General features: G+C 41.6%; 1 protein-coding gene across 1 annotated transcript; it reads left to right on the top strand.

Annotated features, from left to right (window-relative positions):
• The first annotated feature begins 30 nt into the window (after positions 1 to 30).
• On the top strand, positions 31 to 12,007 carry ttc17 (tetratricopeptide repeat domain 17). The gene is made up of 25 exons (XM_028402410.1): positions 31 to 228; positions 808 to 897; positions 1,003 to 1,172; positions 1,259 to 1,370; positions 1,646 to 1,777; positions 2,178 to 2,287; positions 2,460 to 2,607; positions 2,924 to 3,063; positions 3,330 to 3,490; positions 3,711 to 3,823; positions 4,459 to 4,611; positions 4,852 to 4,967; positions 5,117 to 5,273; positions 5,460 to 5,531; positions 5,706 to 5,930; positions 7,093 to 7,312; positions 8,192 to 8,311; positions 8,659 to 8,942; positions 9,026 to 9,179; positions 9,276 to 9,396; positions 9,613 to 9,772; positions 10,168 to 10,251; positions 10,505 to 10,624; positions 10,716 to 10,859; positions 10,945 to 12,007. The coding sequence occupies exons 1-25, from the start codon at positions 58 to 60 to the stop codon at positions 11,074 to 11,076; spliced, it is 3,609 nt and encodes a 1,202-aa protein (XP_028258211.1). The 5' UTR covers positions 31 to 57; the 3' UTR covers positions 11,077 to 12,007.
• The last annotated feature ends 12,245 nt before the right edge of the window (positions 12,008 to 24,252 follow it).

The following is a 24,252-nucleotide window of genomic DNA, read 5'->3' on the forward strand; positions in this document are numbered from 1 at the left end:
GCGCCGCGCCGCGGCCGGAGTCTACTATTACAACACAGCAAAAGGAGACAGAAAAAAATGGCGGACCTCAGGAAAATCTGTCCTGAGTCTTTGCCTAACCGTGTTAACTATTCACGGAAAACGCCGTTTCAGGGGAAGCTTTTTATCCTTCTTTGCATACTTATAGTGGATTCCGGAGGAGCTACGACCCATTGGGTTGTCACAGAGGATGGGAAAATTCAACAACAAGTATGACAGCTAGCTCATTGACCTGCTAGCGCTTACGATGTGTGGCTAGCTTATAGGGCTAACTGTTTTCCTTAGCATTACGGTGTCGTTTTGTTACCCATTTGCTCAGAAAATAGCAGTATCTGTTTAAACGTAGCAAGACTCGTTTGCCAACTTCGATAACATTACACCATAAGAAGAGTTAGCTTTAAAATCTCCGTTGTTTGGCTAAGTCGCCTAACCAAACTAGTTAAGTCAGCGTTCCTTATCGTGAGGTTAGGGAGGTCGATTTCAAGATGACCACATCATTTCAGGCCTGTGTCCACAGTGGAAACTGCTTAGAAATAGCCAGTTGACCTCCGTGCTTTTTAATGTTAGACACTGCCAGTGAACAGCTTTGTCCTGTTTGAGAGAAAACCCGTGTTTATGTGTGAGGCTTTGGTAGCCTGATGAGTTTGCACATCTGTGATAAGCTGTTTCCTACTTGTTTCCACAGAATTTGAATAAACTGCCATGTCCATATGCTAATCCACTGCCTGTGTCTGTGCAGTGGAGCTGATATGCTTGCTGTATATCATTATAGAAATGCTTTTGTTACAGGTGGACTCCCCTTTGAATCTGAAACATCCACACGATGTTGTGATCTTCATGAGGCAAGAGACTCGTGTTAACTACCTCAAGAAGCTGGAGGTGTGAAATAGAAGCCATGTGTTACTATCCTTTTTCCTGCTTTACACACACAACTGCATGGACTTACCAGTTCTCACTGCATGTCTTTTTGCAATCATCGAGCAGAAGCAGCTTGTGGCACAGAAGATTCATATTGAGGAGAATGAGGACCGTGACACAGGTCTGGAGCAGAGACACTACAAAGAAGATGCTGATTGTGTATTGGCTAAGGTACCCCTGGGAGACCTGGATTTGTATGATGGTACCTATATCTCCTTGGAAAGCAAAAACATAAGGTGAGCTCCTGCTAACCATAAGCTAGATTTAACATTGTTTGCTTTTCTGTTAACCTACATTTAATGTTCTGCTCTTTTCTCTAAAGCCCTGACGACTATGTGGATTCCAGGTCTGCTCTGCCCCCAGATCTAGAAAAGCCAGACTGTGCAAAAGTTTTTGAATTACCTTATAGTGTCCACGCTTTCCAGCATCTCAGGGTGAGTGACCCACAGCTTTGTCAGTCACAACACAGGCTCATCAACATTCTTGCTTATCAGTCAACTGTAGGCCTACGTTTAGGGATGTTGTGTCATTTTTGCAGGTATAAAATGTACCAGCGTCTGAGTTCTTGTTTTGTACAAATATGCCATCTCGTTTAATATGAAGAGAGATGGCATATAAGAGATAGATTGTGCTAATTATGTACACAATCTATATTTTGGCTTTTGCTGACTAAATCACATGTGATAAACTCTTCCATTTTTTACTGTAGGGTGTGCAGGAGAGGGCAAACTTGACCTCCCCACTTCTTTCTAAGGAGGATCCCATCTTTAGTTCACTGTCCCATAAGCTGGGCCGCAGTGTGGACGAGGTGGGCCATCGCATCCATCAAGGTTTACAGAGGGTAAGTGCTAACTGAACTAATAATTCAGACAGAAGCACACAATGTGTGCAGGAAAATGGAGCTTAAGCATGAATATGCGTAATCGCTTCCTTTTTGGTGTATGAATGCATACATGTATGCATATTTCTCTGACTTTCTGTCAGCATTAGAAAATGTCTTCAATATATATTAAAGTAGATTCTGAGAGCAAAATGCTGAAGCAATACTTTGTCTCAGATCATGTACAAACAGGTTTAGAGTATCAGCAAGTGAGCCTGATTAAGTATATGAGTAGGATTCTTTGTTCGGTGCAGCAAACTGCGCTGGAAAAAAAAACATACAATTCCTTAGAAGCCTAAAAGTTGAGTCCTTTGAAGACATTGGTGAAATATTCTAATGACTTCATGACCATCTTTTCCAGAATTCATCATCTTGGGTGCTGTACAACATGGCGTCATTTTACTGGCGTATGAAGAACGAGCCTCAGAAGGCAGTGGACTGTGTAGTGCGCGCTTTGCATTTCTCCCCAAGGTACAGTCTGGCTGCTGTGAAGTGCTTTGCGTGTATATATATATATATATATATATATATATATATATATATATATATATATATATATATATATATATATATATATATATATACTGTTTATTTTATGAGACTGCTCACAGGTGTGGCTCCTTTGTGTTTGTCATTCTTGCAGGCAACATAAGGATGTAGCCTTGGTCAATATGGCCAACATCCTGCACCGCGCCCATTTCTCAGCCGATGCTGCTATTCTCGCCCACGCTGCCCTCGACCTTACCTCAGATCTCTTCACCAGCCACTACACCTTGGGCAACATTTATGCCGTAAGTTAGAGAATGATGTGTCCCTACCTCGGATGGATTTTTGCCATCTAAATTAAGTATTCATACCATAAATGACCTTCAGTACTGAGTTATACTCTTTCTTTGGAATTTAAATGTACAGTGTTTTGCCAAGATTTGTTTTATGTAACACTTCTGTTCGAGTCCCGAAGAGCTTTATACCACAGTGTACTACTTTCTACATATTTTTAGTTTGTTTATTGTTGTTGCAGTTTGTTTTCAACATGAAACACATTCTAGTTTGACCTTAGATATATCCACAGTCTTTATGTCTGTTCTACTATTGCTGTCTCACCAGATGCTTGGGGAATACAATCACTCAGTGCTGTGCTACGAGCAGGCACTGCAGGCCCAACCAGGCTTTGAGCAGGCCCTGAGGAGGAAACATGCTGTGCTCTGTCAGCAAAAGCTGGAGCAGCGCCTGGAAGCCCAGCACAGGTAGGCAAGCCCTCATACACACAATGTAAGTGCTTTTGTTGTTAACATGGAGCTACTGTATACAGAAAGGTAGTACGATCATTATGATATCAAGACGTTTCTAAAACAGGGTGCAATGCAGGCAACTATGAGTATGCTGTTTTGTCTTGGGCTGATGTGTCAGTGCTTGCATTCTTCTTCTTTCTCTTTCTTATAAGGGTCTCAGATCAGGTTTCTGCTAACTGTCCTGTATTTACCTTCCTATTTTTTTCTCTCCATTTTTATAGATCTCTGCAGCGTACACTGAATGAGCTGAAGGAGTACCAGAAGCAGCATGACCACTACCTTCGCCAGCAGGAGGCACTGGACAAACACAAGCTGCTGCAAGAAGAGCAGATCCTGCGCAACATTATCCACGAAACCCAGATGGCCAAAGAAGCCCAACTTGGTGAGAAGCCACGCTTAGGAACTAGACCAAAATCAGGAGACGGTAGTCTGGTCACAATACAGTTGATTCCATTTTTTTGGAATGTGCATTTATGTTGTTACATCTGTGAATACTCTTTCATCCAACAAGTGACTCAAAACATAGTTTTCTGTGCTATGAGTTAAGCTGCCTTGTAGTAAGCTTGGAACTTGCTCATATTTGTGTGTCACATGTGTTTCAGGGAACCATCAGATGTGTCTGTTGGGTCAGCAGCAACGCAGCCTTTACTGTCCCTTTGACCTGCCTGTTCGTTATCATCGTGGCGATCTGTTTGAACATGTCCACTATGTTCAAGTGAGGCTTTTTTTTTTTTACAATGTTACAGAATACAGCACCAGGCAGAGATTTGTTTTTCCTATATATGTTTTTGTTTTCAGTTAAACAACTGAAGACAAATACTGTAGATTTACAGACAGAATTATGTCGAGAGATGAAAGCAAAATATTTTTGGTTGACTAAATTACACGCTATTACCTTCTTCATTTACAAGGTGAGCTTTGTAAGGTGCTAATTTGTTGGAGCTGTTGCTTTCTTAATAAAAATTAAGACCTTCACTTAGGCTGTGATAAAGAAGGAAGGAGGAAGTGGAACTTCCTACAGTACTTCAAATTTTCACATCAATGTTTCTCTCTATAGAACAACATAAAATATGCTAAAAAAGTGCTTAATAGTAAATTTAGTTTTGACTACAAATGTAGTTTGAAATGTGTTTGTCCATTTTGTTATGGTGCACGAAAGACGAAATTTTTTTTTTAAATCAATGTTGCCCAACATTTACTTGGAACTGTATTCATAAGAATGATGCACAGAGAATTAAGAAGAAAACACTTCCCTTATGTGAACAGAAATAAATATGTATCTGTTTCTGGGGAAGAGTCTTGTTGCAGTTTCAGTTTCTCAGTTCTTTCGTTTTCTTTCGTTGTTTATAGTTTGGAGAGGAGATGTCAGTGGCATCCAGTGTGGCCCTTGTGTCAGAACGCAACTCAAACACGACAGTAGCCAGCCCTCAGCTCCATCCATCTGTGTCCGGGGACCAGGACCCTGCTGCTGCCCTCTGGGGGAGCCATCAGGAATCATCACAGGTAAGTTTTTTTTCCCCAACTCAATGACTTCCAAGTTTGAGGAAATTAAAAAAAAAAAAAAACAATTTTGAAAAAAAATCCACTGAACTAATCCTGCTGTTGGAGGAAGAAAGGATTAGTCAACAAATCACAAATTTCTGATAATAGTACGGTATGTTTGGTTTGTCAGTCTACTCTTGATAACCTGGGAGTTTGATCATGAGTTATTTACAGGTTATTTGAAGTGTGTTTGTTCTTCAGGACATACAAAAGATGTTGTGGCCTCAGAAGACTGACTGCACCCATGAGTACCCAAGTGTTCCTCCTGCTCACCTGTTGCCAACCTTCTACCTTCCACCTGAAACACAAGGCCTCAGGTCAGTGTGTGTTGCTGAATAGATGCATTTTTTGTGTGTTTGTGGCATATAAGGGCACACTAAGTGAATAAATTGTAGGTTTAGGTTATGCATCAAACCGTGGCATATATAAAATCATGAGTGAGTGAAACATGTCTATGTATATACAGCCCAGTGGCAACTCTACTGTATGGGAGCAGCAGTCCTTCTCAGACACTAGCTCTGCCTGATTGTAGTCCCGTCCCCCAACCATATCCAGCCCTTCTGCCAGCCTCTCTGGACTGGCCCCTGGAAGAAAAGGAGCTGCCAGACCGCTTTGCCTCTGAGGTATCCATCTGCCTCTTTATGTTTATGTGTTTGTCTGAGATTTGCATAGGAAAATGATAAACTCATTGTGTATGCAGTAAGCCACCTGTAAGCATGGTTTTACTCTGGATGTTTGTATTTGTGTGTGTGTGTGTGATTTCTTGCAGAAGAAGATCAAATCATGAATATTATTGTGTGTGTTGACAGATACTGCAGTTACGCAGTGGAGGATGGACATTGGAGCAAAGTGGTACCAGAATTGCTCAAGCTATGAAACAAGTAAGGGACTCCTAACAATTCTTTTCTTGTAAAATTACTGTATACTTGACCAGTGTAGGAAACACTAACTAGGGTTGTTATGTTGATTTAAAAAGTCCCTGCTGTGTCCCTCTAGCATCTGTCCATCTTGCGTTGTTCTTTTTCTGTGCTGATAGAATATGTTTGTACATGTAGGCCACTATACCACACTGGCAGGTCCTCAATGAGGCGGCTCTGTTTTGGCGTGCCAAAGGCAACGGCAGCCATACCTTGCAGTGCCTGCGCCAAGTGTTGAGCTCCACTCCGCCTTCTCACCGCCACTTACCCCTCACCAACGCTGCTAACCTGCTGCTACACCATGGCCTGACCACCCACGCACAGACGCTGCTGGAGCATGCATTGACACTCAATGCGTCAGAGGTAAAGGCACATTAGTAAAAATCTGCTGGGCTCCACACATTTGGCCTCAGTCAGTCATATTACTGCAGTATAGTATGTCATTGCACTATGTTTATGTGAGAATATGTGAAATCGAAGCCATCGGTTTAGATAAAATAACACAACCGAAACCACCGGTTTAATAAGGTTTGATTGCCACTCATCCCCACACTTTGCTGACTTAAGATTATAATGGCCACTCCCTGTGGCCTATTTTTTTCAACTGCAGGAGACCAGCAGTATATTGTGCCATTTCACAACATAACGCATTTAACCTCTCAAGGTGGTTTCAGCAGCCCATCATGAATATTGTCCTCTGCTGTGGCCCCACAGATTCTCCATGTTTCAACTTAATGCCCGGTTTACACTGTGCGATTTTGGGCTGTCCCAGACGAAAGACGTCCATCGTAGGAGAATCATGGAGATATCTTTGGTCCGGGCTCTAAATCGGGGGTCTTACGTCACACCGTAAGACAGGTTCCACGATGGCCGTTGTCAGCATCTTGCAACCAAAGACAAGCTGAGATCAAATTCTAGCGGTGTCAGAAATTTAGGATGACTGACTCACAGTGCGACAGCTGCCACGACCTGTTACTCCACGTCCACGTCTTCCTCCTCCTCACATGTTGATGTACGTCGTAACCTGCGATCGCCTGTGATTCAGTAAATAGCCATCGTACAATGTGCACGCATAAATCTTGACGATCGTACCAAAGTTTATTAGATTCACATCGCAGTGTGTCATGCAATGGTCTTATAAGATTAATAAAAATCGCACAGTCTAGAAAGACCATAAAAGAGCAGCATATGAAGTTTAGAGCATGAGTGTGTTGCCAAAAAAAATGTGCAGTATCTGCAAGATGGAATCGAGTCAGCGTGGACTGAAATCGATAAGGGACGTTACAGTATCTTGTTAAATCAAATGTTGGAAAAACACAGACGGTGGAGGTGAAAAGGGTCATATTGCATGCAGTGAATCCAGGAACAAAAGCTAAAGTGTAAAAACTGAAAGTGTGCTTAAACAATGGCAATATATTAACATTTGACTGAAGGTATTCATGTCTGCTGAATCTCAGTCACTCTTTCACATGTTACCCATCAGTTAATGTTTCCCTGTCATGTTTTGTGTTATCTCGTCCCTCAGCCTCACACCCTGCTCAGCCTGGTGAGTGTGCATTTGGCCCAGGGCAATGTGACAGGTGCTCTGGCCTTGTTCCGCCACATCCTGGTGACGGCCCTTTCCTCCACCTCTTCCTTCTCTTCCTTTGCTGGCTGTGCTCAATGTCGTTCCAGCCTTCCGCTGCTGCGTTGTCTTCAGTTCTACCCCTTCCTTTACAATCTGTCCCAGCGACAGCCCTGCTCGCGTGAGTAACTCAGAAACACATTGATTTTTAACCATATACAAAAGTGTAGGTTTGATACTTCTTCTTAGAGTTTTAGTTTTTTAGGAGAGGCTAAAATATATAAACAATATAGTAAGCATTACTCCTCCAGGCTGTTTGTTAAACACATGTACTGCGGGAAGTAATCCTTACCTCATATTTGGTGTGTGTTGTGGTTCGCATATAAAATACAATTGTTCAGAACCTGACTGAATCTATCATGTTTTAGTTTTACCCCCATTTAAAGCAATACTGAGCATTTCAAGTAGCATTTAATGAAAGATAATGTGCGCTGATGCTTAAATTAACAAATTAAAAATCAAAAAGTCTTCTCTAACCAGCTGGAAAACTTGGACAAATGTTGCCTGTTGATGCTGTGAGAAATGCTGTGAAAAACAAGTTGTATGTTTTGCTTGTGATGTGAACAGTAACTGCACCTTTATTCATATCAGTGGGAGTGAAGAGAAAAGTGCTTTGAAGTGGAAAATTTTGCCACTCAATAATTTAAGCGGCAGAAAATAGCTGATGCCATATTTAGCAGGGACTATATTTTACTCTCCAATGCTAAATATCGCTCCCATGAAACACACCGAGTACATGAGGGCACACAAGCCTCTTCACGTACACCTACCTTAGGTCAGAGGTTCAGCTAAAATAAACAAAAAACTTTTACCATAATACAGTACAGTGACAGTGGCAGTTGTTCTTGTGTTTCTTTTACCAGTTGTAAGAGCATGCATCATACATGTATTCCAGCTCTTGAACACACGATAAACTCTTATTTTTGAATGTATTTATGTTCTGTCAACGTGGGGCGTTTTAGAACAAAACTGAAACGTCTCTAAATTTGTGTCGTTTCAGCGGGCTCGGCCTGCATGCATGAGGAGGATGTTGCCATACAGCTGGAGGAATGGGAGGGCAGTGACGAAAAGCAGGATGCCCCAGCTGTTTCCCCCATGGAAGACACTTTGCTCTTTGAGAGTAAGTAATGAAAATGGATGGAGAAATACTTAATACTTTACATTTATAGTCTACGGAGGTTCCCTTGGGGAAATTTATGATTCCAGTCGCAATAAAATTACCTTTTTAATATCAAGGAGTTAACATAAATTAAGGAGGAGTTTGGCGTACACTCCCAGTTTCTCTCAGAAACTCTCAGAGTACTACATGCTGCAAATATGTAATAACTAGAGTGGAAATGTGTACAAGTCACTGTTCAGTTTGTGTCTGGCTTTTTGCTGCTTCCACTGTCTGCTCCTGTTCTTCCGCCTCTCCCACACCCTCCAACTTTCGAGTTAAAGTAACACACATTTATTTGTACCTTTCAGAGGTTATCCTGGACAGTAATGGGTCAGATGAGGTGGCTAGACAGCAGCAGCCTTCTCCCTCTGCCTCAGGAGCAGCTTCCTTTGGAGATGGAGGAGTGGAAAAGGAGGATGATTGGCAGCTGAAGGAGGAACTCATGGGAGCGTTTGAGGGAGCACTGGATGTAGGAGGGAAACGAGGGGACCTGCGTGGCATCAGGGTGCTAAAGAACGACCGTGTCATGGGTGCCCGTGCCGGCAGTGGGCCATGCTTTGGAAACTGCGAGGATGATGAAGGAGCAGAGTGGGTAAGTGCGGAAGCTCGTATGGGTGGGAATGAAGCAACAGGTGTGCAGAGCTTAGCTGAATCGTTTTTGTTTTTGGTATTCAGATCACCTTCCAGGTAAAGCGGGTCAGGAAGGCTAAGGCAGATGGGTCAGAAACTGTTGCCTTCTCTGATGACAGTCAGAACGGAGAGTCACTGCCTGGAGGGCACTCAGTGTTAGAAATCAGTGGTCCAACCATCCCATCGCCCGGTCCTTCAGGTATTAGAAACACCTGACTTTTTTACACCAGCATGTGCACAGAAAAAGAAGGCAGAGTAAAAGAGATGTTTTTATGTTTTTTATGTCTCCGAACAGGTCGCTGGAGAGACTACACAAGTCTTGGCTGGCCGGGGCCTGAGGAGTGCCAGAGGACGCGGAGGGTGGACCTCACCACTGTAGCTAGCACTTGGTTGGCTGTTTCTGCCAAGAACATTGAGTGAGGCTCACATTTATTTTCATGCTGACACATTTTTTTATATATCAGTTGTAGTTTTTAAAAGAAGACCTGTCTTACTGTGCAATTCAGTAATTGCAAAAAATACAACATTTCAGACTCATTGCCATTTCTGTGTAACAAGTTTAGTTGCCAAAGTACAGCAAACACCCTTGTTTTATGTGTAATGTTATGTTTCCTGTTACTTCCTCCCTGCAGCATCACAGAGCATATAGACTTCGCCACTCCCCTCCAGGAGCCAGCAGCTGAACCTTTATGCAACGCCAACCTTGCTGCTAGTATGCACACACTTGACCACCTGGCAGGGGTGGCCAATCGTGCTGCCATCCACTACACCGGAGAGAGCCAGCTGCGTGAGGTAGGTCGAGGCAGAAGCCACAGGTTTCAAGAATTAACATGGAAAACAAATGCAAACAGAGAAGAATGAAAACTGTATGCAAAGATGTGGCTGTCTGTTACAATAAAAACAAACCACATCACACCCAAACTCACATGGAAATACTTTTCAGATTAGAGGGCCGTTGGCTCTGTCTGCCAGGTTTACGCTAACCGACGTATTGTTCACAATTTATGTCATCCTAACCAATGGGCTGTGGTTGTGGAATACATTGCATCTTCAAAATGCTTAAGTTTGTTAAATAGGTGCTCAGACCATCTATTTCGGCTACGTTGATTATTTCTTGCATCAGGACAGACCTACCTGTTGACTAACAGCCTGACTGGTGATGTCTCACTGCTTGTCCTGACCCACAGGTCCTGCAGAACCTCGGCAAAGATAAGTTCCCCCCTCAGTCCTTTGAACAGGTGGGCACACGCATTGCTAAAGTACTGGAGAAGGTAAGAAATATTTATTTTAAACTCGCCAATGTTTGGACTGTCTTATATATGGTATATATGTACAACAGACAGTGTGTGTGACATATAATATATTTGCCATGGAGTTCCTGAAGCTAGTTGCATTTTAATCAGCACAAGTATTCACTCTCATTTTTCTAAAATCAGATGTGACCGTTAAAACATCAGTTAGTAATGATATGTAATACTGGGAATTAAATTTAAATGCTCTTACTCTTTATTCTTTAAACTGCAGAATCAGACATCTTGGGTCTTATCCAGCATGGCTGCACTGTACTGGAGAGTGAAAGGTCAAGGCAAGAGAGCCATCGATTGCCTGAGGCAGGCCCTCAACTACGCCCCTCATCACATGAAGGCAAGTTGAAGACATGAACACATAACCTTTATAGGTCCAATTTAAACAACAAAAAGTAAACCTTTTATTTTTTGTTTCTGTTCTAAACCAGGATGTGCCACTTATCAGCCTGGCCAACATCTTTCAGAATGCCCGGTTATGGGAGGATGCCCTGACGGTGGCCCGTATGGCAGTAGAAATTGCCCCGCATTTTGTTGTGAACCACTTTACCCTCGCCAACGTCTATATAGCAATGGTAACACATCATCTCTCTTTCTCCTTGTTAGATGAGATTCTTTTATTAAGCAACCATCTAAGACATTTTTTTTTCTTGGTGACAGGAGGAGTTTGAGAAAGCGATGCGCTGGTACGAATCCACTCTGAAGCTGCAGCCAGAGTTCGCCCCCGCCAAAGACCGACTGAGAACCATTCAGTGCTACCTGCTCACCAAGAGGGAGCGCCGTCAGCCCTGAGTCTTTCAGTCTGAGTGATCCTAACAGTACCCAGAGATCATGCACATTACACCTTATAAACACACAGACACATGAACACACACACACACACACACACACACTATACTACAGGCAACTTGCAAAAAGTATAAGAATAAGAAACTTAAATGCAATGAAATACTGAGATATCAAGATACATATCCAGGTGTATCTGGGCGCTTTTTTTTTTCTTTAAGGTCTGCCCTCAAGAATTCGGTTGCTAATTTTTTTCCCACATCTTATCTGTAAAATGGAGGATCTAACGATCAAGACGTTGTGACGGTTGGACTGTTTTTCATGGGTTTGCTTGATTCGCAAAAAATAGGTGGGGGGGGAGCAATGCTTTCAAATTCAGCTAATTTTAATGCAGTGTTTTTATTTTATTCTGTTAATTGGAAAAAAAAACTTTCAGTCAAAACATTCTGGTGGCTTCTAAATTAAAGTAAATAAAAGTCCATATTTCCCTATTGTTCTAAAAAAACACGCTGCTACCTGGAGGTGATGACATTTTTTAAAGTAACTTAATTGGAGGTTTTAAAAGAAAAAAGGGTGCCATACTTTATTTTTATTTTTTTTTTTATTATTTTTTTGCTGAGATGGTGCAGAATGTGCTTAATTCAGAGGTGAGTTTGAATTAAACTATATCTGCCCGCACTATTTGCTTTTTCAACAGGATGGGGGATTCTCAGCTTTTGCACTTTTTTCTGTATCATTCCTATTTATACAGGGACCTACAAACTGTTTGACTTTGCGCCAAGCTAAAAGACAGAAAATAATAAATGCTACTACATTTGCTGCTTAACTTACGGAAATCATCAGGCAAAAAAAAAAACCCATTGACCATTTATAAAAAGAAAAACTCTGGAATCTGTATTAAATGTACAGTATTAAAGGCAGTGTGGATTTCAGTTTGCTTCTCTGAATCACGTCTTTTTTTCTTTTCAGTGTCTTCTAATAGATTAAACTGTAGACATTCTAACATTTCATTACACTTTACAGCATAGAAGTTCTGTTTTAAACACATTCTATTGAAAACAGCTGCATTTGTCTTCCAGCAAATATTTAGGAGTGGCCTGGTGGTGGCACTGTCTGACTCATTTTACAATATCTCTCTCTGTGTTATGACCCCAAGTGTCTTAAGTCCAGCTAAATAAAGATTCCACACAGGTTGTTGTAACTCAGAACTTGAATTCAACCATGTTTTTTAATACTTTGTACAATTTTTTTTTTAATCCAAATATTTTTCTATTTTTTGTAACGATATACATTGATTTTGGTTATAACATACATTATCACATAATTTCAAAGAGGTTGCTACAAGATTACACCTAAGTTTGAAAGAGAAAATGATCTCACCATCAGTAAAGCAATTTGTTTCCCTTATTGCCAAATAATATCCCATTTTTTTCCCGTCCCACTCCTAGACTGCATATGTGTAAACATACTGTCCATCCATCTTCTGAACGTGCTTTGTCCTGTAGTACAGGGTCATGGGGAGGCTGGAGCTTATCCCAGACAGCTAGAGGTGAGAGGTAGAGGTAAATTTACCAATAGCCACATAATGTGAGCAAACGCAGTGTCTGTGCACCAGGTACTGTATTTTCAGTCTGTTTACAGAATTGTTAAAAGACCTCTGCAAAAGGTTCAGATGGAGCATGGTGGGGAGTATGGTGTTAAAAAGTCAGGAATATAAGCAACCTAAAATGTACAGGTAGCCAGTGAAGGGAAGATAAAACAGGTGTGGTATGATCGTGTTTTTTGGGCCTGGTAAACTAGTTTATCCAGAGATTTCTGATTCATTGTCCATGATGCTGTTTAGTGTTGATGTGACACCTGCTTACAAGCATTTTACTTTCAGAGGAACTGATGAAGCTGCAGGAAGGAGCAGCAGATGTCTTCAAGAAAACTCTTAAAGTCCAGATGCCTCGCTTCAACCCTTTGAATGAAAATGACCTGGATGACTGAGAATCTTCATCATGTAATGCCATGATGGTAAATGGCATCAGAACAGATTTTATTTTCTGGCATCACGTCCAGTAATTTTTCTCAGTATCGCACCAATACTGAAAATGGCATCTGCGCACCCCTACTGTAAACCACACAGCAGTCCTCAGTTAAAAAATAGTTGGACCATATGCTGCTCAAAAAGTCCACATTGATTAATTGAATTTAGAATTCAGTGACCACATTTTACTCATATGAAATTGGCCGGTGTAATCAATATCATTTTTAAACGGATTGCTTGTTTGGCATTTTAAAAATCTGAATTTTAGAAGCAAAACATATGCATATAGCTGCATGTAACAAAACAAACTACATGTGGGAGGCGTGAACCTTGCAGTCCACTGTCACTGATGCAGCATCTTAGGACAAAGCTGGAACAGTGTGTTCATTCACACAAAAAGGTGCATCCACATAGTGTCCGTGTGAAACAGCACTGCTGCCATTTTTTTTCCCTTTAAATTACAAGATCTAAAAATGGCACAAGCACAGTGCAGCCTGCTATTTTTAGAATCCTGTAAAGGAACAAGATGGTTGCAGAGGAGCTGAAGTATATGCACAGATGCCTATAAATACTAGCACAACACATGAGAGGGCAGATTTGCAGCTGCGCATTTCCCGCCCTTCTCCTTTAGATTCGGTACCACTGAGGACAAACGAGCCTGCTGCATTGCTAATGGATGTTATTTATTGTTACCCCCATCGGTCTATTCCTGTGCAGCTAAACCCGTTTCTCTGCTCTGTTTTGGAATGTTTCTCAATGAATAATTGACTGGAGTGGTATTTTTGACCAGCCCTGTCTTGGGTGCAGTGTATAAATAGCTCATGTGCAGCAAAGCGTGCATGGATTTGTCAGGGGCGTTAGGCCTGGGAGTAGGAGCCCTGTTATGTAATAGGCATGTGAGTTGGCACACCACAGAGACACTGCATTGAATGGGTGTGTGAGATGCTCTGTTCCCATTGAGTGTTTTCAGAGTGATAGTACACTCACTGGGAGTCCTTTGTAAAGACTGCTGCAGCTGAGGCAGCTAATTTTGTCACTGCAAACATACACTTGCATTATGCATTTAATTTAATGTATATGCATCTTAAATAAGTAGAGAGTCTGCTTATCCATGTTGAATTTCAGCTGAATGCGTGTGATCATTAAGTATCTATGTAGTCTATTGTTATTATGCATATATACAAGAAATAACCATTTGTATTTTTTAACTCATCCTGAGTTAAAAAATACAAATGGTTATATGGTTATATGCATGTTTGAAAGTAATTCTAAAAGTAATTTTAGGTCACAAAACACTTGAGCAAGTGGCCAATGTTGTGACTGCAAGTTGTTATCGCATCTCGCAGTATGTGGATATATTTGGCTCACCACTGCTGAATATAGTAACACTGAATGGATGTTGCTGCAAGATATTATATAATAATAGTGAATTTCAACACAGACATGAAAGGAGATGACTATTTTAAAGGCACAGAGAGAGTAAGAATGGATGGAGATTTCAACACACAGCGGAGGAGCGTTGCTGTGTTTTAAACTGGACATATTGTATTATGATAGAATAATATGAGCAATATTATTATAGCAGATGTAACGCATTGGCAGCCATAGGGATGTGAAATATCAGTATGGCAGAAAAACCTGTTCTCCATCATTTTCCTCATTATGTTCTGCTGCCCGCAGTGGATCTTCTGGGTGTTTTGTTTTCCCAGTTTGGTTTAATCAGAAGCTATGGGCCTTGTGGGGGCAATGACGTTTATTGCCTCTACACTCTTATGTTTCCTCTGTAATCCCTGAGCTAGTCTGAGTTAGGCTAACTAATGTTGGGTTACAGCTAAAGATTGTTTTGATTCTCTGTCAGTCTGTGCATCACCAGGTATAGCCCCCTGTCAATGCAAACTTTGTACTTCTGTAGTTTAATGTTTGTAACCTGGGGGCCCCAAACAGTAGCCTGCGTAGCCTGCTGGCAAGTGGCACTTCTGGTTTAATCTAAATTTCAATCATGAGAGACTCAGCGAACTGAATGAGAAAGAATTTATCAATACAATAATTGTAAATGTGCATTGGCTTCCTAGACCCCGTCATGAGGCCCATGTCCGAAAGGGGGGAAAGCTCGAGCGGAGAGGCCGCTGATCAGAAGACCCCTCTGGGTCTAGACCTTGTGGTGGTGTAGAAGCAGGAGAGCAGGAGAGAGGAGGCCTTGAACTGCATGGATCGGGAGGTGCTTGGGGTGGAGGAGGGTTGCCGGATTTGATCAGGAGGCAGCTGGAGAAGAGACAGAGGCTTTTAAATTTCATGCTACGCTATGATTGGGCAGCAGAGGGACGGATCGACAGCTGATTGGTGAGGGAGGTGCCATCTATTAAACACCTGACTATGTGGGAGGTCACTAGAGGGAGTGTGAGGATGGTGAAGAGGGAGAGGAAAGCGGATAGAGATAAGAGGTGGATGATGTGAAACAGAGTCTTCATGACTGAACTTACACTGATAGCTAAGTGCATTGCATTGTTTGGTGCTGTAAGGGTTAAAACTTACTGTTTTTGAAGCAGTTTCTGTTGCTGTTTGTTTCTAGCAGCTCGCTTTTCAGATGGTCCCCACAAGCCTTAGTCTGAACTTAACCCCCCTGAAGTCATATTTACACTCATGCAATCCAAGCAGAAGACTTTTCAGTGGGTCCAGAACACAGCCTGTAGGTTTCAAATAAAACACCTTGTAGTTCTTACCAGATCCAGTGACATCACTGGTTCCTGGGAGATTCTGAAGCTGAGACACGGAGAACATTGTTTTTGTTGTGCCTGTGCCGCAGCAGCTCAGGCCTCACTGAGTTCTGTACTGTTGTTGGTACCATGGACAGCTCCTAAGAAAGGCCATCACACTGCAGTACAGACCTGTTCACACAGATGGTCATGACAGAGAACAAACGGCAGTAAAAGACCCACAAGACACTGTATAAACTGAAAAATATTCAATTCTTTTTGTGTTTTGTCACACTGTCTCCATTTCAGATTAGACCTCAAACCAGCAGACCCCATGAGAGACTGTAAGTCTGAGCATTTTGTGTAAAAGGTGGAGAGTTTCCTTTGCGATCTGCCCATATACAGGAACACAACATTAATTTTGCCTATGTTACACCAGGTAACAAACAGAAGACAAAATTGGACTACCACCTGTTATCAAGGAGACAGACTCCATGCATTCATGGGCCCAGGCTGCCTCCTCCTTTGATTGTTTTAGCAGCATCACCCCATCTTTGCAGTAAGTGGACAAAGCTGCATGTTTGGTTCATAAAAATATTCAATGCCCACATGAGATCTAGTCAAGCCAGGGACATTTCAGATTTGGTGGAGTATCGTGATAAAGGAGTTCTTCTTCGTTTTACTTCAGAGAGGGAAAACAAACCAGCGTGACCCGTCTCTGAATAAGTAACCTTGTGTTCCTGGTGTGACCCCCCCCACACACCATCACACAGAAGAGCACGCTGTGTGTCAGTCTGATCATTTAGTGTCAAGACAAATCCCATTTTTCCAGAAATGGAACAGATCCCCTGTGAATGCAATGGCAGGAAAATCCTACAGGTTGCAGCTTTAATGAATGAGCAGTGTCTCATTCTTAAAGAGATAAAGAGGAAAAACATCAGATCATTTCAGGAGGTCTCTGTGCTTTTTTTCCAGATCTTATCCTGCTTTCCAGTCTGGAAGCTGCCCCGTGTTTATATTTCTGCCTCCCGTATACAGTAGTAAGCTACCTTGAGCAGAGAAACCCGCAGCGCCAGGCATGTTGAGTATGGGAGTTAAAAATAGCATCATCGGTCGGCCAAGCGCCGCTCCGTTACTACGCGTTTCAGCATTCTGCCCTGTGCAGGGGGAGTCTGCAGGACTGAGACCGCGGCAGCCTTCCACCTTTGTGTGTGTGTGTGTGTGTGTGTGCAGCTTCGCAGCATCATCACACTGAGGGCCACTTGTGGTTATGCTGAAAGGGTAAACCCAACCTGGAAGTCATTTTAACCACAAATATCAATTCAAACACAGTGATGAGGGCGGTGTGTGCGTAAAAAGGGGGGCTGACTGCTTGGTGTTGGTCTGAGCGCACTCACCGTTGTTCCATCCTGTGTTTGCTCCCAATGATATGAAAGAGAATTATGGCATGCAGCAAACAATGGCCTTTCCATTTTGGAGGAGGAGGAGGAGGAGGAGGAGGCTGCGCCTTCTTCAGCCTCACCTCTGCTATATTAGGCTACATTTTCAGATGATGCCTTTTAGACACATTATAGGCGATGGAGGCTCCTGCTTCCACCTTCAAAGTGGGAGATTCTCCACCTGACGTCAATGCTTAGAGACTGACGCAGCCGCAGGAGAAGGAAGGAAGGAAGGAAGGAAGTCTGTTTCTTTTCCCATTTGTTTGGGGCGTTAAATATAAGACAGGCCGCGTAAAGATCCCATCGTGTGCCAATGAGCCACAGAATCATAATCTCCGTGTGTGAGCTTTTTTAGCCACATCTGCACGGGCGTATTTGACAGGGTGGGGGCGTCTGTGTGTGTATATGTATATATATATATATGTGTGTGTGTGTGTGTGTGTGTGTGTGTGTGTATTCAGCAGCAAATCATGAATTAATAAAAAAAGGCCAATTCTGCACACTTTCATCACTCCATCCAAAATTAGTTTTTGTTTAGAGCATCATTTTATATATAGAGCTATATAGGAAGATGCTGGCGTGCACGCGCATGTGAGATAGAGAAGGAGAGAGAGAGAGAGAGAGAGACAGAGAGGGATGGAGAAGCGGGAGCTCGCGCCAGTTCTCAAACGCTGCACGCTCGAAATTCCTCCAAGGAACCTCTGCGAGCTTTTCTTTTTTCATCACGCGCGAGCTAAAAATAGAAACGGGGTTGGATCGTGATCCAGAAATAGATAGGGGGCATCACTCCTATAAAAGGCACACCATTCAAGAGTACAGTGAAGCAGCGCAAAGCCACAGCGCCTATTTGATTTGGAGAGAGAAGCTTTCTGTCGCCCTGTTTTCTGCCACTTTTTGGTGTGTGTGTGTTTTTTTTTTAGAGGAGGCTCCGCTGCTTACAATGGTGAGTTGTACATCAACCCTTCTCTCTTTCTCTCGCTGCACCTGTTTCTTCTTCTTCTCCTTCTCCTTTAATGATCCGCTGTGATGCTTTTATTCTCTGCAAAAAAACGGTTTGATGGAGGTGGGATGTGTAGAGGGGGGAGAAAAAACGCGATGTCATGATTTTGTGTGGATTTTTTTTGCTATTTTGCAGCATGCTTGATATAAAACCAGTTTGCAGTTTACTCAGGGATCACCCTCACTGATGGGTTTTCTTATTAACACCATCATCATCATCATTGTTGCTCTGATCAGCCTGAGGTTATTTTGCAGTCGACGAGAGGGGAGCTGTCCTCTTGTTGTGGTGCTGAAGTGCTTGAACACAGGGTTTCCACGGAGCGCGCTTACTATTCCACAGTGGGCATCTCTCATAAGTTTAATGCATTACGTCTCACACAGAATGCTTCGGGCTCTGCTGCTGTTTTTCTTCCTTGTGTCTCGCCTCAGACGGCTGAAGAAGGGCGAGCAAGCTCCAAGCAGCCCTCGCCCTCTCACACACACACACACACACACACACACATATACACAGCGCTACCTTTACAATCGGATCCTTGTTTGCAGATTTTTTTTTCCTCCCTTTGTGCACGATGAGTCTCGAGTCGTGACTGCTAAAAGTGAGTAAGGCGCGTGCTGCGTCAGTGGCGTCTGGCTCCGGTGCGCTCGAGACAGATGGGGGGGAATCGTGACCGGCTGGGAGAGACGCGTCCACGAATGAAAGCCTGGACGGCCCAATGAAAAGGAAGCGAGGGGTGGGGCCCCCTGCTTCAGCAGCTGGAGGTTTTGGTGCCAAATTAACCCTTTGCAAATAAAGAAAACTTTATTATTAATGAAATTGGAGGAGTTAATAAATTCCATTTTTACGCATTTTTTGGTGCGTAAAAGGATCCAGAAATGATCCATTACGCACCGCCACTCTGCTCTCGCTGCTTATCTGCTGCTGTTGATTAATTGTTTGGTACTAAGTCTCCGTAGTGGATGTTGGGAGGGAGTCATGAAACTGTCAGGTGCTTTGGCCTCCTGCTTAGGTGCTCTTTTCCTTTGCGTTGCTATTGGTAGATGACGGTTCGTCCCTGTCCAATGAGATCGCGACCGTCCCTCTGCTGCGTGTTAAAGTCTATAACAGCAATGAGATGCCGCCTCTCTTCATCGCCGCTCTTTTTAATAACAAGGCTGCGTGTTGCTGCAAAGCTATGCCAGTGGATTTCAGTTTTATAGGATGTGAGAAACACACACACATACGAGCAAGATTTGTTCTGGTTTGTTGTTTTTTTTTAAACTGAAATGAGAGGATGGAGAGCCCAGATGAGCCGTGGACTGATGTGGATGTGGATTTAGGAGCTGTAGCAGCTGTCCGTCACGAATCTTTTTGCGGTCTGGGCTTGCTGTGCATTCATGAATCTGGGAAGCCCTTACCCCAAAAAGCATTTGTGGAGGATACAAACGTCGTTCGTGTTGTGCACGAGGACTGAGAATGAGCTCATATTGCTGTCAAGACAGTGTTGTGTAGTTACACACACACCGAGGGGGTCTGGACTCCCAAAGTGTACAAGTGTAACCCATGCTGTCAACACAGACACACACACACAGAAGGAGTTCTTATGGATCTGTATCATCCAGCTGTAGTGCATCACGGAGGAAATAAGGACACACAAAAAATAAGAGTGTTACATTTTTGAACACAACACACCACGTCCAGCCTCACACACAGCAGTGTTATTGTCCAGGATGTTTGTGTTTGTAATCATGAGGCTGAATGTTTAACATTTGAAAGAGTAATGTGGCAGAAATAAGAGAAATAATCAGACTGTTTCAGTGAATCTTAAGAGTTTTTTATTGATTATTCATTTATTAAGCATCATCATTAAACCTGCAGACATGCAGTTCATTCACAGGATGCACCTTTGTTATATTCCAAACCCATTCATTTGGTTGTTTAAGCATAAAAACACACACACTGTTTTGCGTTAGGCTGCGTTTTTGCTCTCTTCTGTCACTGTTTTGATTCTTCTGTTCACATCGTGACAGATTTGATATTATATTTTATATTTTATACGTTTATTTGTATTCTTGTGACTTGGTGTAACTTTTATTAGTTTTTTTTTAATTTATTCTTAATATCCACGCTACAAACTGCAAGATGTAGATACCATCATGTTTCTTTATGTTACTCGTGTGCTTCTTCTTTTTGTAAATTACGTGTTCACAGTTTGAATCATTTTTCCCTCTGAAGGCAGGAACTTAGCACAAAAATGTTTTTAAACAAATAATAATACTAATAATAACAATAATAATATGTTTGCTTCTGTTTGTTTCTTTCCCTCTTTTGTCTTCTGAACTTGCAGGTTGTCACACACACCCATACACTCCCACACACTGCGCACTGGGAACCACACCAAACCACAGTGAGGTCAGCGGGAGGAAGTGCAGTGAGTGCGAAGGAAAAAAAACTGTGAAAGGGAAGTAAACATGAGTTTTTATGATCATGTTCTGTTCACACTGCAGCCCCTTCCACATACCCTTCTTTGTTGTGGTTAAACATCTCCACACATAGCATGATCATTCTATAAATCTAGTGTTTGTTCTATGGAATGATTATTATCACTTTTATCTGTGATAAAAGTGTGTTTGTTCCCGTTGGAAGCCGTGTTTGAGACTGCATCAGTTAGCCAATCGAAACTCTGCGCTAAAACAACGAGGAAGTATCACACACACACACACCATCATGTGGATGATTAAACACTCAAACTGCCATTTGATCCAGCCATGCCAACATCACCACACGTCTGTAGAGATCGCAGCACTTATTGTTAGTTTGGTGCCTTCATCTTCTTTCATACACATACATGATTCATTCATCATTATGCTTGCATTGTATGTGGTCTTGGGTTGTCGCCTGTGTTGATGAGCATGTTGTGAACCCACCTTAGCTCCCAGTCCAGCAGCTCACAGTGCAGAGGGAATGTGTCTTAAGCCTCCTCCTCCTCCTCCTCCTCCGTACATTTTCCCCTCCAGGGCATCTTTTTAATCAGCTTACCTGCTTAAAGGTGAAGTAATAACAATTACACAAAAGTCTGAATACAGACACACACACTGGCCATAAGAGAGTAAGACAGTTTGTGTTGTGAATGAGGTGATAAAATACATAAATATTGTATTTAAAGCAACCTGTAGAGAGGCATCATGTTTTTAAAGTCAATGCAAGTATACCCTCATATACACTGTGGTCCATACAGTGGACATGATGTTGTTTTTAGACACATTCCTCTTTTTATTCCTGTTTTAAATTTCACATGTGGTTATATGTGACATGTTAGAAGAGATCAGAACAATACAGTTTGAGAAGATATAGATTGAATCTATTGAGAATAAATCACAGTGTCACAATATATTTGAACTTTATGGTCAACAGATGAGATGTGTGTGTGTGTGTGTGTCCTCCTTTTTCCAGAGTTACATATTTGAATGTATGCTTTTACAAAAGAGACATAACCTAACAATGATCATTTTTAAACATCATGCAGAACGTTCTCTGTTGTGCATCTTTGATCTTTGTACGTGAGTATGAGATTGATGACTATTTGCAACCTGCAGTCTAAAATTTAAATCAAAAAACTTTTGACTTACGTACTGTGCAGAGTCACACACACTCAGAACAAGTGGGAACATTTATGATGAAATCATCATGTACAAACAAATCAGTCGAGTTACACCTGAAGCATTAACACAAGAAAAATAAGATGGCTGCTAAAGTCTGAGATCCAGTTTATTCAAACCTACAACTTCTAATTTACTCCTGAATAACACATGACGTCTGTAGGTTTGCATGTACGGGACAGATGCATGAGCACAGGGGCATGTTGTGTGCGTTGAGTCAGTGTGTGTGTGTGTGTGTGTATGTTGTGCTTTTCATGCTTTTTCATGCCACCGATCCCCCCCCCCCCCCCCCAGATGTGTGTGTGTTTTATTATTAATGATGCTTTCTGTGCACTGCAGCTGAACATCACAATAAAAGCAATGTGAAATCTTGAATTGTGTCACCTTGTTGTGTTTCCTTGTGTAATTTTTATTAAATAAGTCAAATGTTTTAATGAGCTAGTGATCAGTGTGTGTACCTTTGTGATGTGTTACTGTAAAGAAGCACATTAAAATCCATATTTAACTCCTGTGATGATGCTGTACTGTGTTCATTATGTGTGTGTGTGTGTTGAAACTGACGTAAAAGAAGAAAGAGCATAAAGTGTGTATTGTTGACCTACAAAACACACAAAGAGCAGACTATAATAAGTATATTATTTATCAGATTTCTTACGGACAGGATGTTCTTTGTGCATTTGTTCGTGCAGTACAGAGACAAATCATGTGTGAGGGAGGAATTGTGCGATATACAAATACATATTTAACACAGCTATATAAACATTTTTTTTTTTTGCATCTTGTCATACGTCAGCTGTCCTCAGTTCATCAGTTTTTAACTCCTCGTCCATGCTCAGTCACACATGGACGTCAGGCCAACATGGTCGCCTGCAGGCTCTCATGGTCCTGATCAGCTGCTGGTCCATTTATGTCCGAGATGACGCTTCTAAATCTAAATTTCATTCAGGTTCCTTTGAAAGCTCACAGCCAACAGTTTAGACTCCTGTTTACAATTGCTGCATTTCTATTTTTAGATGCAATGCTCTTATGTAACGCTCACACTCACGTTATGGACCACTGCTGTCTGCTCCACTTGGCTGAATTGTGTACTTCATATATGTGTATATATGTTTTTATATGGAACTGGACTCAATTATGCTGTGTAACCTATATAGAGCCAAATGAAACCAGAATGAAAGAGAAAAAAAAACAAGGCTGAACATATATGTAAAACTGAACCGTCTGAGTAAACATACATTTGACACCGATCTCAAAATCTGAAGACAGAAGACGCTCCCATAAATTCTCAGGATAAACACCTTATACCTGAAAATCATCTGTGGTTTGCATATAAATGCACTTTATAAATACAACCTCACCACATGTACAAACGTAATACCTAATCAAGTATTAAACTATAATCAAACCATATAAACCAATAAAACATGAAAGAAAGAACTTACTGACATTTTAATGTACGTGTAACAAATGCAGAACCCACAGGGCTGCAGAACTTGGATTTTAAAATAAGCACTGACATTTTGCACACCTTATTTACCTTTAGAAAGACAGACACAAGTCAATACAGTGAGAGAAAACTGCCACATTAATGTCTTGTGAATGATGAATAATGAATAATGAATGATCAAATTTCATTTTGAATTTTTGTGGTTGCATTTCCTAAGAAATGTATTTTAACTGATTTAAAAACATCCACAGTCAATAAAAGGTGTGATCACCATGTGTCACTGTGTTTAAATAACAGACTGGAGCCGTCAGTACTCCCTCTGTGAACAGTGTTTGCATTTATAGTCAAATAATATTTTTATAAATGGAGAAGAAATAAAACATAAACATCTTACACAACCTGCACATTGTGATGCTACACTTGCATGGTTGAATAATGGGAGCTCTGTAGTGACAAAGATAAAAGACTTAATACAAAGGTCTGGTGAAAGCATGTGTGTTCAAAAAATAAGTCACACTGTTGGACACTTGTGGAAAATATGTAGGGATTTATTATTAATAAAATTATAACAATTTCACAAATAAAAGTGAGAAAGGTTCCAGTCCTCAGGGGGGGACAAAGTGAGACCTGTTATAGATGTAAATAAAAAATAGTGTAAGCATATGTGAAAATACATATTAAGGATATTTGAACTGATGAAGACAAATTGCACAATAATGTGAGACAGGGTTAAAATTTTATAGGAACAAATATATGGGATGAAGGGACAAATATAAGGTTCAAATCAGGAAGGTGAAGAGAAGGAGAAACATGTGTGATTTGTAGTTACACTTGCTGATACAGAAGTAAACAATTCTTTAAATTGCTGCAAACCAGCATGAAGGGAAACTAAATTCATATAATACAATCAGATGCTTTGTCTATGTGTTTATATTACTG

The sequence above is a fragment of the Parambassis ranga genome, chromosome 3 (genome assembly GCF_900634625.1).
Source record: "Parambassis ranga chromosome 3, fParRan2.1, whole genome shotgun sequence".
NCBI classification, from domain to species: domain Eukaryota; kingdom Metazoa; phylum Chordata; class Actinopteri; family Ambassidae; genus Parambassis; species Parambassis ranga.

Bases quoted from the DNA above. Each gene is read 5' to 3' on its own strand.
- ttc17 (XM_028402410.1), top strand. From the start codon at position 58: ATGGCGGACCTCAGGAAAATCTGTCCTGAGTCTTTGCCTAACCGTGTT. The intron at 3,491-3,710 runs GTGAGAAGCCAC...CATGTGTTTCAG, and splicing joins GGCCAAAGAAGCCCAACTTG to GGAACCATCAGATGTGTCTG. The intron at 5,532-5,705 runs GTAAGGGACTCC...TTGTACATGTAG, and splicing joins TTGCTCAAGCTATGAAACAA to GCCACTATACCACACTGGCA.